The sequence below is a fragment of the Gavialis gangeticus genome, unplaced genomic scaffold, assembly GCF_001723915.1.
Source record: "Gavialis gangeticus isolate Ggan-Ray unplaced genomic scaffold, GavGan_comp1, whole genome shotgun sequence".
NCBI classification, from domain to species: domain Eukaryota; kingdom Metazoa; phylum Chordata; order Crocodylia; family Gavialidae; genus Gavialis; species Gavialis gangeticus.
In genome coordinates, this window is record NW_017728997.1 from 38,901,659 (window position 1) to 38,922,451 (window position 20,793).

A 20,793-nucleotide genomic window follows, 5' to 3' on the forward strand; every position below is an offset into this window, starting at 1 on the left:
TAGTAGTTTGGGGTGGTTGGCTATTTGGGGGTGGTTAGCTATTTGGGGAAGGAGGAGACCTTATTGGGGGCCACTACAGAGTGGAGACCCTGGTGCCAGAGAGGGCACAGAGACAGGGCTGCGGAGAGCCCAGTGAGGACAAGGGGCTGAATGACAATGAGGCCGAGGCAAGACATCCATCTCCGAGGCTTGGGGAGTGGTAAAGGGGTGGCTGGAGCCACGTATATAGCCCATAAGGCTAGGGTGCCCCAAAACACCCATTGCGAAGCAAGACCCACAAGGGGTCCAGGGACCCACGGGGTTCAGTAAGTCCATCAAACCATGTCCAAGAGGACTTATAGGCAGCCTCCTTATTTTCATATTTGTCATCAAAGACGTGGCAGGTGAGAACTGAGGGTGCCCATCGGGCCCAAATTGGCACAGTCAAGGGACCTTAGGAGAACACGGCCAGCCTTAAGGACCCCATCCCGTGACAGCAACCTTTTTGCAAAAGTATTTTTTGCTACACTACCCCCAAGACAATACAGAGGAAGAATCTCCACACTGTTTTGATAACTGTATTAACAGTGTTCCACTGTTTGTACTAATGATAAAATCTAGGTACAATGCTGGGATTCTCAGGCTAGATGTATGGTGTCCTTAATGGTACATACAAAGATAGTTACAAAGACATTTACCAAAATTAATACAATTAATAAATCCTGTGTCTTTGGGAATCAGCATTACACCATGCAGTTTTAGATGGGCTAGTAGCTGCAGTGCTGCTGAATCCTTCCATTGGTCCTTATACATAACGTATCAAAAAACAGACTTTCTAATACTAAGAAGTGGTGTGAGCATCCACAATAAACTACTAAAAGCTGTAAGTCTATAAAATGCTAGCATAATTCCCTTCACAAAACAACAGAATAATTTATTTTCAAAGTAGAGATGGAGGTAGAGCAAAACCCAGATCTGAACAATGATAAATGTTTTTAGGTATTAGTACTGCATTTCTGATATGGAATCCAGACTGCACCGCTAAGGTTCAATCCTATTCTCAAAGAGGAATATTGTATCATCCTTTCAGCTATTGCCCATGTGTGAAATACTGTTCAACTACTCTAAAGTTTTGCTTTTTAAAATCATATTTATATTTACCAATAAAATTGTTAGGATAATTACACACAATTTCTTGGTAATTTTCAGATGTTTAAGGGGTTTGAGAGACTGAAGGACGTCCAGTATGTCTACACTCCTTTTGATTCATCTCTCTGTGGAGTGAAACTTGAAGCTAACAACAAGAAGCAGTATCTCCTTACGGGTAAAGTACAACAAAAACATACCAAATCGCTATAATGTAGTGGTTCTCAAGCTTTTTTGTAGCAGAACCCATTTGTAAAGATTGATGGCTAGTCCCAACCCAGTGCCCCTCACTCATAACCTGCTGCCTCTCACCTCCAGGCCCCAGTCCTCCAGTGTTTCAGGTAAGAGGTGGGTATATGGGGGAGACTGGGGTGTGTGGGGAATGGGGGGCCCCAAGCAGCCCCTTGCCAGCCTGCAAGGGAAAAGCCACAATTTCACAAGTTTTTCTCCTTTAAAGAAAAATAAATTTTTAAAGTTTATTGATTCATTTTTAAAGTTTGTTCATGACCCTTTCATATATTTTTGCAACCCACTCTTGGGTCACGACCAATAGTTGGGAAACACTGCTATAATAGATATATTGTTTAATGATGCACAAATGTTACACAAATGTTGAGTTTATGTAAATATAATTTTGCTACTCAAATAAGGCATAACATTTACATACTGAGGAACATATGGATATTAATGCTCTCATATACCACTTTCAGTATTTCAATTGGTAGATATTAAAATAACTGACAAGAGAGGTCAGTGTCATGACAATCATTTTTATAAAGGCTGGAGTTCCTCTAGCAAGACTTAATCCATTGTTTTATCATATTCCTATTGAGTTCAGGCTCATCGTGCAAATGCTACCGTGTGTAGTCCAACAGAGTATGATATAACTAGTCACATACCCAAAAGTTTGTGGAACTGGGGCCTTAATTAGCTGCAGAAGCTTAAGAGTGCATGAAAGCACAAGTCTCACACATTGTTGTGCTCCTGGTTGTCCCTGGTTGGCAGAATATCACCATCTTCTGGAAAAAGATACCCTCCGGTCTTTAATATTAATTCTGCATGAGGCAAACTGCATTGTTATACTTGTCGTTTAAACAACATTTACAGAAGAAGTGTGAGAAATTTCAGAGCTGTCTTGAAATGTAGAATGCTGATTAGAATACATCCGTTTATTTACTTTATTGCTAATGTTTTCCCCATTACAGGCCAGATTTTAAGTGATGGTAAAGTTCTCATCCATTTATGCAACTACATTGAACCATGGGATGATCTATCCTTGTCTCAAAAGAAGAGTCTTAATCAAAGATATCAAATGGGTTGTGGCTGCAAAGTAAGTACAAAATTGAGTTTTTAATATGCCCTTTCTAGAGGCAGTGGAAGTTTTGCTTTGATGGGACTGCAGAACTTTCACAATATATTTTATAAAATTATTTGATCTCCACATCAATAAATATTATTTACAAATCACCACTGACATTGCAGATAAATATCATTCATACCCTGGAAAAGTATGATGTAAAAGAGAAAACTGTTATTCTAATAGAAGTTGTAATGAATATACTGACTCATTTAGCTTTTCACATTTTAGATTACTACCTGCTACATGGTGCCCTGTTCAATCACTACACCAAATGAATGCCTTTGGACAGACTGGCTGATAGAAAGAAAGCTTTATGGACATCAAGCCAAGCATTATGCCTGTATCAAGCGAAGTGATGGTACTTGCAGCTGGTACCGAGGTGGCCCTCCCCCAGAGAAAGAGTTTATTGACATCAGCGAACCTTAAAATTATCACTTCCTATAAAGCCCCGGGAGCTAATTCCATCAAACGTTGCACGCACACAGCTTTGAACTGCCATCGCCTAATGTATCTGTTGCTTAGAAACAAAAACAAATTGTGTTGTACAATGAAGCACAGAGTTTGAGGAATTGGCACCCAGGCAAGAAGAGGAACAAATCCCTTTGAGGTAGATGCTCTGTAAAGTTCTACTTTGTATAGAAGGGCTTTAGTTGAGAATGTTCCTCTGTGTCCTTTAAGGCATAACAGCTTTCTTTTTTATCAATATGAATGTACAAGAACAAAAGAATGATCAGAGTTTTGCCCCCTGCTCCATTTACCTATCAGATTAAGAAAACTCCATGTTTTATTCCAAATCAATCTTTCTGATAAAATGAAGAATATTTTATAGAACTATTTTTTTTTCTGTCTGGAGCCTTCTAGTACAGAAGAATTATTGTACAGTGTGTATGTAAAGTATTAAGCAATGTGCTGTAAAAAGATGCAAAGATCCATGTTTTGTTCATTTTTGTTGAAGCAAGTTAAACGTGTTTGTGATTAAAAACCTCCATAGTCTTTGTTTTATACATTACTTAACTATCATGTCTTTCCTTACCCACGTATTGTGACACTTGCTGGTAATTAAGCTAAAATACATCTTTGATAATCAGAAACACCTATTCAGTTCATTGTTCTAATGGACTGTATTATATTGTAGATAAAGAAGTTGAATGTCTAATGTTTTGCTATTGCCTCGTATCAACAGAAACGTTATGACAAAGCCTAGTCTAGCTAGATTTATGACAAGAACAAACCACAAACATTTTCATTGCAGTAGTGGTGCTTAGTAATGCCTTTATACATGTCTCATTATTATACTTCAGTTGTATTACTGTTATAAGCACTGATTCTAATATTTATGTGAACAATCTACAAACAAGGCATTTAGAGTCTCAGCTGGAAGTGTCTTATAACAAAAATTCCCAATAATTTATTTGTCATCTGTAATTGTTCAGGCTGAAATAAAAGTTTACCATTTTTGGATACTCATTTACACTTTGTCATAATGAATTTTACAGCTTACAAAATTCTAGCAGGAAGTTAATCATTTTTGTATTTAAAAAAACAGGTAAGATTCTAATATCTGACACAGGATGTTAAGGGCCAGATTCTATTGCATTTATTAAGTGTGTAAGTGGATTTAAGTACCAAGTGCAATACTATTCCCCCTGTTCAAATCCCTGGAAAACTGTTAATACAAAAGATCGGTGCGCCATCTCCTTCTCACTGCTTTTGTGTGATTCAGCCTTAAGGGTTACATACTGCAGTGTTCCAAAAGTAGATGGATTAATGGACTTTCAGGATGTTAGCATGGTAGAACAGAATCATATTTAGGCACCGAGGTCAACTTAAAGGCCTAACAGATGGAAGGGAATCTGGCTCCAAGGACACACATCAATAGCTTGAATAAGATAAACACCAAAGTTTAGAATATATATCCATATTTACCTCAACCATTTAAGGTTCTAGATATTTAGCAGGAAGCATTATAACGAAACTCTGCCATGATATTTCCTGTATTTCTTGATTGTGGCTGGGCAGAAAGAAGCTGATACTGCATTTCATTATGTAGACTCCAGTGTTGGCTAGAACTAGCTCAAAGGGAGCTGGTGTATGAAAATTTTGAACACTTAGGCTAATTATCGCGAAACTCAAAAGTAAGTGTAGGCTTGGTTCAGTTAATTCCATTTATTATTGTATGCAAGTTGTTCATCCGCTCCTAATATTCAAACTGTAATATTTCTAAACTACTGATTGATGCATTATGAAACAGGTATATGATTAGAAGAATAAATGCTCTCTGGAGCTGTTATTGTCTACTGGGTCTAAAATGTAGTATCTGAATAATGGTCATGTTTAGGTTTCTCTACAGATCTGAAAAAGCCATTAAGACCCCAACCTTTCAAAAGAGATATGCATATGCTTACATTTATGTTAATCAGTTGCTCCTTTCAACATAATGGATGCCCCTCACATGCATAAGTTAAGTAGGTGCCTAAGTGTGTGTTGGATCAGGGGCTAAGCTCCTATACATTGGGTAAAAGATGTACATTTGCAAAAAGTATAACAATATGTATTTTCATTATAACCTATACTCAGTACTCTCTATTAGTACCCCTACAGCATTTATATATATTAAAAGACAGTAACAGCTTTAGGAAAGCTATATATGTAGAATAATAAACACTACTGAAATATTTCCTGGCCAAATATTTACATAACAACTTGGTGAAATTTAAATGCTGACATTCCCATGAAAATGTTTGGTTTTAGGGGGAGGGATGACTGTAAAAATAAATAAAACAATCTCATCCAACAAAAAGTGCTTAGGTTGCAGAGTACATATGTCTTCCTTTGTGACAAAAAAGAATGAATATTTAGCAAGAAAAGTGAAAAACTGAATACAAAGCACCACCTACAGTTGATATTTACATCCACAAAGTGGATGACCTGATATACCTGTCCCATTGCCAGTGCCATTCTGTAAATGCCAAAAGTGGGATAAGATTAGAGCCTCAGCCTTACATCTGAATGTGCTTACTTCTTTTACTTTATAGTACAATAGAAGATAGCAGATTATAGTTATCACAACAAAGGAAACATGTTGCCCTCAATCTATATAACATGTATAGAATATTAACAAGGTGTAACAATTAAAGAAAAATGCTTGGTTCAGTTCCAACAGAACACAAAAGGGACTGAAGCCAATGGGAACATGAAGCATTGTTTGTTGGAAGAATAACTCATCAATATCACCTAATACTCAGTACCTCACCCTTTATTTTAAATCAACTTTATTTTAACATATAATAATTAAATACCATAATTATTAATAATTAAATGTAAATCACTGCTTGTATTTTTTGCCCAGGAAAAATGCAGTTTGTAAGAAGCTGATTTTGTCCAGACGTATTTCAGTTATTTACATGCCCTGAAGGCAACACTAATTCCAAAAGTGAAAATGAAATGCAAATAAACTTTTTGGTAGTGTGACATACTGTTAGTACAATGTATATATGTCTGAATATAGTCTATGGATATAGGTATAGAGCTACAACTTCCTTCCTTCCATCATACCAAAACAAGTCCTAGATGGAACTGCAAGAGCTTAATGATCATGTAAGTTCTCTGTCCATGTAGCTAATTTATTCAGCAGAACACATAGAATATCATTCTATTGTAATAGTCCATTTTGAACAGCACTAGTAAATGGATATTTTCTGCTTTGTAACTTGTTTATTGAAGTACAGCTTTTATTTTAAAGTTACACAATAGCTAAAACTTAAACTCAATGAACATAAACATTGTCTTTCATCCAATATTGTGCAATAATCTTTTTTCTTCATCTATTTATGATTTGTATTTGAAATAAAACTTTTAGGTATACATTTTACAATATGAGATATCCATATCCTATATGGAGTCTTATGAACATTTTATAATTGATTTTCCATAAACTATTCAGTATAAGGTATTTCAAAATCAATTGCAGCCCAGTCTGATTTCTGTCTGAACTTGAATCTGACCATGTTTTCCACACTGGAGAAAAAGAGACCAATCTTTCTAACATCAATAAAGAGGGATATAGAGCTTTAAAAAGCTACTTTCTTAATTTATATTTAATTTTCCTTTTGATTTGTCATTGAAAAGGACTGAAAAGAAATTTGCCTATGGTACAACTTTTTCAGAATGTTATTTTCCTAACAAGAGTTTTCCTTATATTTGCATTACTTTATTACAGACAACAAACTATATTTAGAATGACTGCTTTCTACTTTCTGAAGTGCGTGTGTGTATGCAGGGTACACTGAAGGTCAAAGAAGAAAAATACTGCATGGTACATCATTTGGTTTTACTTTGAATGTGACCCATCTGATTTATATTTACAACTGGGAAAACATAAGAAAATGTCATGCAGAAAAACAATGACAAATCAAAGAAAATTACTGAAATTAGGTAAGAGTAGTTGGATGTAGTTTTCATAACATCCTCCTAATTAAATTCATCACCACACCCAAAAAATAAACTGGACAGGATTTTTTTTTCTTTTTGCATGGCAGAAAATGTAGGAGAAAATATACTGAAAAAGTTAACTAATTCCAGAAAGGAAGGTTGCAAATATCTAGGCAGCAATGAGTTTGAAAGCTTCACAACACTGTAAAGATTTAATCAGCTTTTGAGCTAAATGTCTTTGTTCCAAGAAGCTTCTCATGAAAGCAGCTCCCAATATTGCATAAAGAAAGGTATTTTGTTTACTTACCTTTTATTGCCTTTTGAAAACACAGTACTAGACAGTCATGCACAAATGATCATCAGACTATATAAGAAGCAAAACGAATAGAAGCATAACAATAACTCAGGCCTGCTAAGTTCCAAATCTCTAAAGCTTCAAAACACTCCGCAAGTCCTAACAGGGACAGTTTTCAATTAGAGGGAAAACAAATTTATTTATGGCTGAATGTAAAAACGGGCAGAGGCAGACAAGAGGGGAACTAAAACAGAAACTCTTTAAACATCTGGAAGCATCATTATAGGTAAAAGCAATCTCAAACCACTTTGAACATTAAGAATAGTCTGAACAAACATTCAGCTCATATACGGAGAAAACTCCCACCTATGAATCATCATACAGCCCAACCCTCTACAAATATCCTAACCAAACTATCTGGTATCCTGTCTTGACCGCATGTTTTCTAAGTAACTGGATTCACAAAATTCCCCCCAGAAGGAAAAACAAACAAGGGGTTCTAAATCTAACTTTCCTCAGTTATGTGGTACATTTGAAATGTGTCAACACAATACTGGGAGAAGAGTCAGCTCCAGCCTAATATTAATTATGTGGAAAATGGTTAACATCCCGCAAGCCTAGTTAGCTTTTTACAATGAAATAAAAAAAGAAAAAGGCCTGTTCAACCATTCATGATTGCTGTGTGGGAGTAAGAGAGGTAACTGAAGGCATAAGGGCAAATCTGTTTTCAAATATTAACAGTCTCACATCTGTCAAACAACCTGGGCACTTTTACATGTGCTCTGGGAGTGTGGGGGGAGGGAGGGCAATTTAATTAGGGTGGCTCTGAGAGCTGCTCTAATTAAAGCGCCACAGCTCTCATGTATCAGTGTCCCCACGCTTCAAAAGGGCAGTGAACGTTAACTAAAGCAGACTTGGTTCACAGGCCACCATGCGGCCTGCCAAGCCATTTTATCTGGCTCCAAAGAGCCGCTGCTGAGCGCAGAGCCATGGTGGAGCCACTGCCGCCAAGGCCGAGTGCAGACCCACTGCCGAGCGTGGAGCAGCAGCGGAGCCACCGCATCCGAGCACAGAGCCGCAGCGGAGCTGCTGCTGAGTGCGGAGCCGCAGCAGAGCCGCTGCTGCCATGGCTGAGCGCAGAGCTGCAGTAGAGCTGCTGCTGCCACGGCTGAGCCAAGAGCTGCTGCCAAGTGTGGAGCCACAGCAGAGCTGCCACGGCTCAGTGCAGAGCCTCAGCAGAGCTGCTGCCGAGTGCGGAGTGGTGGCAGAGTCGCTGCTGCCATGGCCGAGCGCAGAGCTGCTGCCAAGTGCAGAGCTGCAGCAGAGCCACCGCTGCTGAGCGCAGAGCTGCAGCAGAGCCGCTGCTGAGTGCAGAGCCGCGGTGGAGCCACTGCTGAGCACGGAGCCATGGCAGAGCCACTGCTGCCATGGCCGAGCACAGAGCCGCTGCCGAGCTGCTGCCAAGCACAGAGCTGCAGCAGAGCTGCCGCGGCTGAGCACAGAGCTGCAGCAGAGCTGCTGCCAACCATGGAGCCGGAGTGTAGCTGCTGCAGCAGAGTACAGAGCCACTGCTGAGCGTGGAGCTAGTCGTGGGCTGTTCAGATCTGGTGAGGCTGTGGGCCCCAGATGACACCAGCATGTGTTGCACAGGCTGCAAGCTCTGGGGGTGGGCCCCTAGGATCCCCTCATTGCATGGGCTGCTCCAGCAGCATGCAGACCCCCACCCTCAGCCATGTAGGCTACATTTGCAGGACATGAACCACTCCTCCCCCCCCACAGGCTTTTCCCCCTTGCACAGCAGTGGGAGAGGGGGCTGCCCAGGCCCATGCCCCTATATATTAACTGCTTGCAGACCACATGTAGACTGTGGGCGACTTCCTGGCCCTTTGTGGGCCACATGTGGCCTGCAGGTAGTCAGCGGGACAGCCCTAATCTAGTCCAACCCCCTGCACAGAAAAATGATGGCCTGTTCCTAAACCATACTAAACATACATACTTTCTGAAAACCACAACTTCCCTAGGCAGATTTCCAGACCCATTTCATTGTCACTTCCTGCAACTTCATTGGTGTCAAAGGTCACGTAACATCACTTTCTGATGTGACACCACTTCCTGTGAGGTCTTTGAATATGGCTTGCCAGCCCACTGCATGATAAAAAGTTTGTGATCCGGCCCCACATTCAGAAAGGTTGGACACCCCTGAACTAAAGCTTGTTCAACGAGCTGTAGTTAGCTGCCCCCGCTGCCATTCTTAAATGTGGGAATGCTGACACATGAGATGCAGAGACTGGCTGGAACACAGTAATTACCATGCTCTAGCAGACTCACATCGGAGCAGCCTCACAGCACATGTACAGTCACTCCCTTTGATGCACTTGGAAGAAATGCTTTCCATTAACAGCTTTCCATCTTTTTATTCCTGGTGTAGACTTAAAATTCAGCTAGTAATCTAACATAACAGTTTTTGAAAGAACCTGATGGAGAAGTTGAAACCTCAACCAATTCTTGTACTTAAATAATGGGATATTTTATTCTCCATTTCTATATACCTATATTTAGAACACATACAAGCAAAATAGGCAGGTTTTCAATGTGGTTGTGAAATTATTGAAAGAATCAATGAATTATGCAAAGAAGAATGTAGGTGAGCCATTATGTAGATCTTGGCCATTATAGGGATTATAAACAAAATATAAAGTATATTAGGAAGCAAAAAATTTACTGCATCACTAATGCACTGTTCTGCTTCTGGAATTAATTATTTAATATCCAATGGAAAGGACATTTGGTCCTCTCTTGCTTCACCTTTCAACAACAGAAGTAACAAAGCTGTTGACTCTGCTATTGTATTTATTTATCCTTTTGTCAGGAAAAGCCCTCCTGCTCTCAAAGGATATTGGATGTTCAGGACCACAATTTGAGACTCATTGCTGTGTACCACTCTTACCATGGCTATGTCAGGAGCTCCTTCAAAGAGAAATTTAGCACGCAACAAATGAAGAAACAAATAAAGCAAACAGTCCAGAGGGGCTAAAAAACACTAGGGCAAGAAAAATGGAATGCAGCACTATTCTGCCTCTCTCACCACACATAAGAAACACACTGGGAAAGCAACTCATGATGTTCAATTGTCTGGGGCACAGAAAAAAAGAAGGCATACACTGCAACAGTACATAGCGCATTTGATTCACAGTGATGAAACATTACACAACAGCACTGAAAAATGGCATCAGGGTTTGGTGCTGAAAATATTGTTTTGTCTCTGTGGGATACTTTGTTGCATTCAAAGGGCATTGGGCTGGGCTCCTCTACCCAGAGTAAGAAAGTAAGAATTAGGGAGGTAAATATCATTTTTAAAAATATTTGTTTAACCTCCTCTAATTATATTGGTTAATCATTTCACTGATAATACAGCAGCTCAGACACAGCTCCCGGAGCCCTTTGACTAGGGGAAGGGAGTGAGGAGGGAAGCCCTGCAAGACAATACAGCTCACAGGAAACCCTGCAGCTGGGAGGAAGGGAGGGAGCACCTGTAAACAAGCACCTAATACTTAGTTGCTGAGTTATTAGGCTGCTCCTTGTTTTCCTCTTAGGCTATGGGTACTAGTCCTCCTTGCCCCCTCCCCACCCCACCTTGCCTGCTCTGCTGCCTTCTTATTTCTGCTGTGCTACTGCATAGCTTTGCTTCCCCCATTCCCTGCCAGACTGTGCCTGTCCAGAGCTAAACGATACCGGTAAGCTAGCCAGTTATCACTGTACTTGTTGGTTAAATGATTAATCATTTAACCTTTCACATCCCTAGTATGAATCTACTTTTAGAAACTGGGGCCCATACACAGGCCATCAACCAACCCCCGGTTGCAGGTTTGCCTGTAGATTGAGGATGCTACATATAATCTGTATCTCCAGGAAAACTCAAAAAAACCTTAAATGTATTCTTCTCCCCTTGATCAATCCTCCCCATTTTCTACTCCACATTTTAGAAAGGACTCAGATTTGTTCTCAGCCCACCCACAGAACTCCAAGTTATAGGTATCATATTAACTCCCCTGGGTAGGAAGTGGTGTGGGACAGACCTATGCTCTTGCTGCCAACATTTCTGGGCACATATACTATGTGACAGAGCTCTGCTCTGATGCATTCTAATTAGCATGTGTTGGATGCGACTGCTGCAAGTCTTTTGGAGCGTGTCAGAACCTCTCTAATTAAAGTGCCCTCCCCTCCACCCTGGAGTACGTGTATAGATGCCTTCTGAAATGAACTATTTGCGAGCTACTTCAAAATTCCTTTGAGGCAGCGACGGAACTCCAAAAGTCACCTAGTAATAATGCATTAAGGTTGAAAGCATCAGACATCTTTAATACAGGTGGCTGAGAATCCCTATATGAGATAATTGAATGGAGAATTATAGGGCATTTTACAGCTTACCAGACAAGCTGCTGGCATTAGGGACATTCAAGCTGTATGGTGACATCAGATTCATATACCTAGGTATTTTCTTCTCAAGAAGTTAGTTCATGACTTGAGAGAAGCAATAGTCCATCTCTAGCAACTCTTCAAAGAAAATGCTGGAGAAAGTAGCCACCTGAGTCCTCTAAAGATGCAACATTTGTGCAACCATTTCACAGGAACAACTTGAAAATGTAGCTAGCATAAAGCAGATTTGGTTGTGGGTGTGAACAATTATTGTGTGGGCAGAGGGGTGGGACTTATCAGCAGAGCAGCTCCAACATATGAAGGTAACAGCACGTGAAACAATCTGATTTTAGGTGGGTCAAGGTTTTACACAAATATTTCATACAGCCTTACTCACCAGCAGTAAAGATAATGTATATTCTAGGGTGCAACCCACAGCACTAGCCTGGAAACATCTGTACACTCTCCCGAGCACTTTATAATTTGTATTTTTTCTGTTCTTTAGAACCAGTTTGTCTTCTTTAAAGCTGAAGGTACTAATTTTTCAGTTAACAGAAGCATGCTTTCTCATCGTCATCCAGTATCATGCCACTGGAAGTTTCCAAAATGGTATTTTAAAATAACTGAGAGAGGGAAAAGGGGAAAATGAATCATGGGTAATTATAGTTTCAGTTCTATTCATACAGCAACTGACTTTTAGTGTTGTTTGCACCTACCATTTCCTTGTGATTTGGGTAAAATGTTTGTGCAATTAGAGGGAACTTCTCAGGACCCAGAGTTTTGTAGATGGACACCATCTGCGCAAACTGTAAAAGAAAACAAAGCAAAAAATACTGTTTAAAGACAGTGACCAAATTCTGTTGAAATCATCTTCAAATTGTCATTCTACATCTTAACTCTGTAAAAGCTAATCCTTTTATTGCATATATGCATAGATAATACACAGTGGGATAATGGTTTTCAACATCTTATACTTTATGTACCTTAAGATGATTTTGTGATAATAGCATAATTACATGCGAAATTATACAAGCAATGTTACATTTTCCTACCATTTTTCAGTTCAAGATCTTGAAGTACTTTACAATTATTAATCTATTAAGACTCTTAGCAAGTCTGTGAAATTGATCGGTAATTTTACAAGATGGGGAAATAGAGAGAGAAAAAATGGCTTGCATTACATCACACAAAGTCAGGTAGGGAGCAAAGAATATGATTCTATTTTCTAGTTGCTTTACCTGTATCTTAGCCATAGACCATCTGTTCAGTGTTGTTGGTCCACAAAGATCCCAGTCATTTAACAGAATGTGCATTATATACATCTGTATGAAACAATCATTTCACTCTTTCTTTCTCATGCGGACAGCAGTAACAAACAATGCAAAGCAATCCAACTCAATAACTTGGGGAAGACAATAACAAGGAATTCCATAACCGATGTCAACTAATGGAAAATATTTATAGCCTGCTCCCTCTAATGAATAGATTGATTTTTATATTATGGCAGTTTAAAAAACTAAATCACTCCTGAAATTACAGCTTGGCAAGTAACGTTCCTAGGGAGCAAGAAGAGTTTGGCAGTCAGAAGACCCACTATTGTTTCAAGCCTCCAAAGCTTTTGGCTTCTACATGCCTGTGATGTATTTAATTGTCAATATGCCAGCATTAGATATAAGCATCTTAGCACAAGTTTGAATAGTGGGTTTTGCTGGTAAAAAAAAAAGAACAATAGAACACTGTATTGTAAAGCAGTTAGATCAAATATCTACTACGTTAATACAAATTAGGGTATGGGTCGGAAACTGAAAGTTATGGAGAGGAAATAAGGCTGTTGAAAGCTCTGAGTTGCATTTTCAACTGGCAGAGAGGATTTATTTTAATAATGTTTACTTAAGTTTTCTATTTCATAAACACATTTTTAAATTTTGCAGGCCAAGGAAAAATGCCTTACTGTTGAGTAGCTTACAGTGGAAGCTGGGTATACATTCGTTGGATAGTATACAGAACAAAGATAAGTGAGGGAAAGAAAGTGTTATTCTGAAAGAAAGAAAACCTTTATGGGTAGGATTCTTCATAATTTATTATTTATTCCTATTCCAGTTAAGGACTTCTGAAAACCCCTGCATTTGAAATCACATATACCCATTCTATCAGAATATCAAAACAAACAATCTGAATTTTCAGACTGAACAGAAGACAAGAGCCTTTCATATTAAAGCCCATTTTAAAAATATATGCTTAAATAAACCTGCTCAAAAACCAAGCCATTGTGTTTTACTTGTGGGTGTTAAACACAGAAGAACTAATAACCAATGAACAAGGAAGGTATGAACTAGGGTTTAAATTGTGATATATGCTTAGAGATTATGATTAAGATGAGTAAAAAAAGCAAGGAATAAATTTAAGAAAAATAAGTCACTTTTCAATGTTGTATACTTAACACTGAAACAAGTTAAAGCTAGCATGGGCATGTCTACAAGAACTGCAGTCACCCCTTTACTTTGAGTATAGTTAAACCCTCAGTTTCAACACTAACCATTAGGGCTGTGCAAAGTTTTGGGTCCCTGATTTGATTCGGTGGAGATTCAGCCTGATTCGCTGGCCGAATCTCTGAATCCGAATCAAATCAGGGGACCCTTTAATCTGTCTGAATTGATTTGGAGAGATTAGGACAGATTCGGCCATTTGGATGTAGATACAGCTTTAAATGACTCACTGAATCAGCATTGCAGCTTCAGATTCAGCTGAATCAAATCAGGGACAGTGATCCGAATCACCAGATCAAATCACTGTCCCCAATTTGGCCCAAATCCAAATCGAAATTGAATAGGACCCATTTCACACAACCCTATGAACCATGTTAGAGAACTTCTGGAGGGGCTGGATGTGTTCAAATCAGTAGGTCCAGATGCTCTCCCCCAGCGTGTTGAGGGAATTGGCAGGGGTTATTGCGGGGCCCCTGGCATGGTTTTACGAGCACTTGTGGTGCTCTGGCCAGGTGCCAGATGACTGGAAGAGGGTCAGTGTGGTCCCTGTCTTTAAAAAAGGGAAGAGGGAGGACCCGGGCAACTATAGGTCCATTAGTCTTACTTCAATCCTGGGGAAGCTCTTTGAGAAGATTATCAAGGAGCGCATCTGAGATGGGCCAGCAGCAGGGATGATGCTGGGCAACCAGCACGGTTTCATTAGGGGCAGATCCTGTCAGACCAACCTGATTGCCTTCTACAATCAGGTCACAAAATCACTGGGTGCAGGTGTCGCAGTGGATGTAGTCTTTCTGGACTTCAGGAAGGCCTTTGACACTGTCTCCCACCCCATTCTCATTAAAAAGTTAGGTGACTGTGGCACTGATGCCTACACAGTCAGATGGATTGCAAATTGGCTGAGGGGCTGTACTCAGAGAGTGGTGGTGGACAGGTCATTTTCAACCTGGAGGGAAGTGGCAGTGGAGTCCCCCAGGGCTCAGTCCTTGGGCCCACACTGTTCAATTTCTTTATTAGTGACTTGGACAAGGGGGTGAAAAGCAGCCTGTTTAAATTCGCAGATGACACCAAGATTTGGGGTGAGGTAGGGACACTAGTAGGGAAGGACAGATTACAGCAGGACCTAGACAAGTAACAGGGGTGGGCAAATGAAAATAGGATGGGATTCAATACTGACAAGTGCAGGGTGCTACACTTGGGCAGTAGGAACCAGCAGCATACCTACAAGCTGGGGAACTCCCTTCTCGAAAGCACGGTGGCAGAAAGAGATCTTGGAGTCATTTTTGACTCCAAGATGAACATGGGCCAACAATGCAAGGATATGGTCAGTAGGACTAACCATACCTTGTCCTGCATCCACAGATGCATCACAAGCAGGGCCAAGGAGGTGATCCTCCCCCTCTAAGCGACACTGGTCAGGCCACAGCTGGAGTACTGCGTCCAGTTCTGGGTGCCGCACTTCAGGAGGGATGTGGACACCATTGAGAGAGTCCAAAGGAGGGCCACTCGCATAATCCGGTGACAACAGGGCAGGCCCTATGAGGAGAGGCTATGGGACCTTAACCTGTTCAGCCTTTGGAAGAGAAGGCTGAGGGGGGACATGGTGGCCATCTATAAACTTACTAGGGGGGACCAGCAGGGTTTGGGAGAGACCTTGTTCCCTGAAGCACCTCCCGGAGTAACAAGGAATAATGGCCATAAGCTGCTAGAGAGTAGGTTTAGACTAGACATTAGAAGGCACTATTTCACAGTCAGGGCAGCTAGGATCTGGAACCAATTTCCAAGGGAAGTGGTGATGGCTTCTACCCTGGGGATCTTGAAGAAGAGGCTCAACGTTTACCTAGCTGGGGTCATTTGAGCCCAGTTTTCTCTCTTGCACATGGCAGGGGTTTGGACTAGAAGATCTACAAGGTCCCTTATGACCCTACATCTACAAATATCATACACTGACACCAAGACACCGGGGGAAATCCTTTCTAAAGAAGTAAGCCCACTGAGCTTAACCTTTCAGCAGGGGTATTCAACTCTTTAGCCAGGAAAGAATTAAAAAACTGAACAGAAATTCAAGTTTTTTTGATTGTGATTTTTAGCTGAATTTACTCAGCAGTGTTTGAAGACTGGTTTTGCCCTTTTCAACTCTGACAGCTATGAGAAATATTCACAGTTAAATATATTTATGTTTTTCAGGTTCTCCTAAAAAAATCTTGTGATGTGTAGCATTCTCAGTAATGTTAGCTCTTCCCTTTCTAACACCTTTGGATGAAAATAATTTCACCTTGACTAATAGCTTGTATCTCAGTGAAAGAATAGTAGTGGGCCAGCTGCACTCTCTCTGCTCTGCAACAATGCAGAGGAACAGTCAGAGGAACAATGCACAGGATACAGATAACAAGAAGCATTTAGGGAGTGCTTTGGTTTCAAATAAAAGCTTTCTGAGGTTTTTGTTACACTAAGAATGGAAGACTGTAAATTTGACTGTACATACTGTACCACAAGCAGGCAGCTAATGTTTATAGAATTTATTTTGTGTTAGCAAGTACAACTAAAGTTTGAAAAAAGAACTCACTATTTCAGTTTTATTAAAGTGCAGTTAAATAAGAGTATATAATCAGTAAAAGCCTCAAAGTAATACTAAAGCTGAAAATGTATATATAGTATTTGAAATGGGTCTGTGACATCTGTTAGTAATAAAAGTGTATAGTTGTACCAGGTTGAAGAATCTGGGTATTTTGGTATACTGTATAGGAGAGTTGCCTCCCAGGTTCTCAGGTGAAGACCTATATGTAATCTACACCACTGTTTCCTACTGGAAAAAAAGTCAGAATTCCTGAACTACATACCATAAAAACTATACTACAAACTGAAAGAGATTTTTCTTTTCTCTTTTGTGTTAAGGGCTTGTGGTTTTGGAGTAGGAGGATCTATGTTTTGTCTTACTGCTCCTTTGAGATTCCAGCTGGTCACACAATAAAGTATGGTGACAACTACGGGATGCTGAGTGCTCACAAACATATGGACAGAGAGTATCTTCCAAACTAGAAAATAATATATTTCACTAATACAGAATATGCATGTATCCTGTTTCTAAGAGCAAACGAACAGGGGCAGAGGAGGCCACAACTGGTTTCAAAGCACAGAAAAATACTTACACTCATTCTATATAGATTTATTTTTTAACATGCTTGCAACTGAGAATCATCTTTTCCCCCTAAGATGGCAAACTCTCTTCTCCAAAGGAGTACTTCCAGGGGCAAGGGAAGGGACTTCTGGTGGCAAAGGTCAGGGGTTAGAGGTGGGATTTCTGGTCCCAAGATTCTGGTCCCAAGATTGGGTCTTTGAGAGGAGGCTTGATGCCTACCTAGCTGGAATCATCTGAGCCCAGTTTTTTTCTCCTGCCCTGGCAGGGGGTCAGACTTGAAGATCTATAAGGTCCCTTCTGACCCTACTTCTACGATTCTATGATTCTATGATCTTGCCTTCCGTTGCTATGGCAGGTGGGCAAGGCTGAGCAGCAATGGAACAAATGCAGCACCGTTTCAATTTTGGTGAAATAAAATTTCCCTGAACACCTGAGGATGTACCTGCTGGAAACAAATTGGAGGGTGATTCTCCCATGGTTTAGCCCAATAATGGTTTAGGGCAATCACAAGTCCTGTTCACTCAATTCCTACTTCTCACCAAATGGTTCTAACTACCTTCCCCTTGAAGATTGCTCCTGGGTAGGACCAATGACGGAGATATGTGGGACCATGTGAAATCAGTTATTTCAGGTGGAGGGCTGCTTACTGAGTTTTGGCAAGCTGTCGAGGGCTGCATGGGTAGCCACGCCCCTTGACAGGTTCCCTGCCCCTGATCGCAATCTTGGGACCAGAAATCCCACCTCTAACCCCTGACCTTTGCCACCAGAAGTCCCTTCCCTTGCCCCTGGAAGTACTCCTTTGGGGAAGACAGTGAGTTTGCCATCTTAGGGGAAAAAAACAAATTACAGGCAGTCCTCAACTTACACCGGTTTGAGTTCCGATGAACCACAGTTAAGACATTTGTAAACTGACATCTGGGTTTCTAAGTTCTAAGCTGGGTTTTAACTTTACAATGCTGAATGCAGGATACAGGTCTGTTGGTGGAAGGGGAGGGGGAAGGAAAGGGCCATGGGGGGCAGATCAGGGCCCCTGTGGGAGGGAGGGTGCTGGGGCTGGAACAGCGGGTGGGGCAAACGCTGCCCAGCTGGGGCTGTGCTGGTCTCTGGGAGCAGGGGCTATGGGTAGCAGGAGAAACTGCAGCTCAAGCCACAGCTCATCTGCCTGCTCCCCTGGCTGCAAGGCAGGCAGCTCCGGGCTGAGCCAGGTGGCCGCGGGAGAAACCACAGCTCATCTGCCTGCTCCCCTGGCTGTCCCCACCGGGGTGAGGCAGGCAGCTCTGGGGCTGAGCCGGGCTGCCACAGAAGCCACAGCTCAAGCCATGGATCATCTCCCTGCTCCCCTGCCTGCCCCTGCCAGGGCAAGGCAGGCAGCTCCGGGCTGAGCCAGGTGGACATGGGAGAAGCTGTGGCCTGTCCAACGGCTCCTGCTGCTTGTCCAGGAGGGCATGGGGTGGGGGAGGGACATGTGACCCCCAGATTTGGTCTTGGAGGGCAGGGGTGGGCTGTGCTCAGGGCAGATCTGGGGGCACATGCCCCCCCATGCACTTCCAGACATGTGGCCAGAGCAGCAGTGCACCGCTTGTCTGGGAGCCATTTCCTAGGCAGCTCCTCTGGTGCTCAATCATTGTTGCTGCTACTACCACTACAGCACTATGGTACAGTACTGTACCTGTACTGAATAAAGAATAAGTCCCACTTTATAATAAGTACACTGCACTGTTTCCATACTTTCCATAATAAGTAAGGAAAGTACTGTTTGTTGTTCTGTTTCCATACTGCCCATAATAATGGCAGAAAAGCATAAATCCGACGGAAGTGATATTTCTTCTTCTAAGAAATGTAGAACAATTACTATGGAAATAAAAATGGAAATAATTAAGAGGTCTGAAAAAGGTGAGGCCCCATCTGAAATGGGTAGAGCTTTGGATATCCCCCAAATGACTATCATGACCATCCTGAAAGACAAGGCAAGAAGTCAGGAACATGTTAAGGACTTGGCTCCTATGCACTCAACTGTGATAACTAAGCACCGTGTTGGACGTATTGCTCAGGTTGAGAAACTGTTAATCATTTGGCTGAAGGATCAAAATAAACGCTGTGCTCCTGTGAGTTTAGGCATCATTCAGGAAAAGGCTAGGAGTCCTTATGATGATCTAAAGAAACAACAGGGGGAGAGTTCTAATGCTGAGCCTTTTATTGCAAGTAAGGGGTAGTTTATGCATTTTAAAGTCAGGGCCAATTTGCATAACATCAGGGTCTCAGGTGAAGCTGCAAGTGCTGATGAAGAGGCAGCTTGTGCTTTTCCTGAGACACTGGCTGAAATCATTGAAGAGAATGGCTATTGTGCTCACCAGTTTTTTAATGTGGATGAAACTGAACTCTTTTGGAAAAAAATGCCACTGAGAACCTAAATTACCAAAGAGGATAAAGATAGGCTCACTCTTTTCCTTGGTTCCAATCCTGCAGGCGACTTTAAATTTAAACCTTTACTTATGTACCATTCAGAAAACCCCAGAGCTTTGAAGGGACATTCCAAGGCATTTCTCCCAGTGATGGGAAATCCAATCCTAAAGCATGGTTCAATAAGAACATTTTTGAGGATTGGTTTAACCATAATTTTGTGCCAAGTGTCAGGGATTATTGCAGCAAAAACAATCTTGCATTTAAAGCACTGCTAATCCTCTGTGATGCTCCTGGTCATCCAACCATCCTTGATGACATGCATCCTGACATCGAAGTGGTGTTTCTGCCCCCCAACACCAGCTCATTGCTGCAACCTATGGACCAGGGGATAATTGCATCCTTCAAGGTCTACTATCTTAGGTGCACATTTGCCCAGGCCATCAGGGCAATTGAGAAGGAAGGTGGACCAACTCTGAAGGACATATACCATGCAGTTAAGAACATTGGTGAGGCATGGAATGATGTCAAACAATCAAATTTGAATGGCATTTGGAGAAAATTGTGTCCTAAGTTTGTGTCTGACTTCCAAGGCTTTACAGACACTGTTGAAGAGGTGACCAAAAATGTTGCTGAAATAGGCAAAGAACTCAACTTAGACGTTGCACCAGAAGATGTTGATGAGTTGCTGGCATCCCATTCTGAAGAATTAACCTTTGAGGACCTCATTGAATTGGAACAGCAAAAAGTGGCACTGTTGAAGAGACTTCTCCTCGTAAAGGCTTGACAACAAAAGTGTTGGCTGAGGCATTACAACATTTGGAAGCTGCCATGTCTCTGTTCGAGGAACATGACCCTGACATTGAATGCAGTGCATCAGTGAATATGGGCATATCCAGCATATACAGCTGCTACAAAGAAATTTACAAGCAAAAGAAGAGAACATCTGTCCAAACTTCCTTGCACACTTTCTTTAAGAAAGCAGACAAGACTCCTCAGAAGACTCCAGCCAAGAAACCTTCAAAAAGTCCAGCAGAGAGCAGGCACAGGCAGCCCCAAATAAATATGATTGCTATTTACAATAATGTATAAATACATAAATAAATACATATAGACAAGTAATATAGCTACATTTATTTTATAT

The 20,793-nt window shown here is 41.2% G+C and overlaps 2 protein-coding genes across 2 annotated transcripts in view; one reads left to right on the plus strand and one right to left on the minus strand.

The window, feature by feature from the left end:
* Nucleotides 1-3,952, plus strand: part of TIMP4 (TIMP metallopeptidase inhibitor 4) — a 69,372-nt gene extending 65,420 nt beyond the window's left edge. Inside the window, exons 3-5 of the mRNA XM_019505085.1 lie at nucleotides 1,189-1,303; nucleotides 2,331-2,455; nucleotides 2,714-3,952. Of these exons, the coding sequence (XP_019360630.1) occupies nucleotides 1,189-1,303; nucleotides 2,331-2,455; nucleotides 2,714-2,911 (438 nt within the window). The 3' untranslated portion in view covers nucleotides 2,912-3,952. The remainder of the gene's footprint in view (nucleotides 1-1,188; nucleotides 1,304-2,330; nucleotides 2,456-2,713) is intronic.
* Nucleotides 1-20,793, minus strand: part of SYN2 (synapsin II) — a 509,614-nt gene that overhangs the window by 357,132 nt on the left and 131,689 nt on the right. Inside the window, exon 4 of the mRNA XM_019505084.1 lies at nucleotides 12,344-12,433. Coding sequence (XP_019360629.1) covers nucleotides 12,344-12,433 — 90 coding nt within the window. The remainder of the gene's footprint in view (nucleotides 1-12,343; nucleotides 12,434-20,793) is intronic.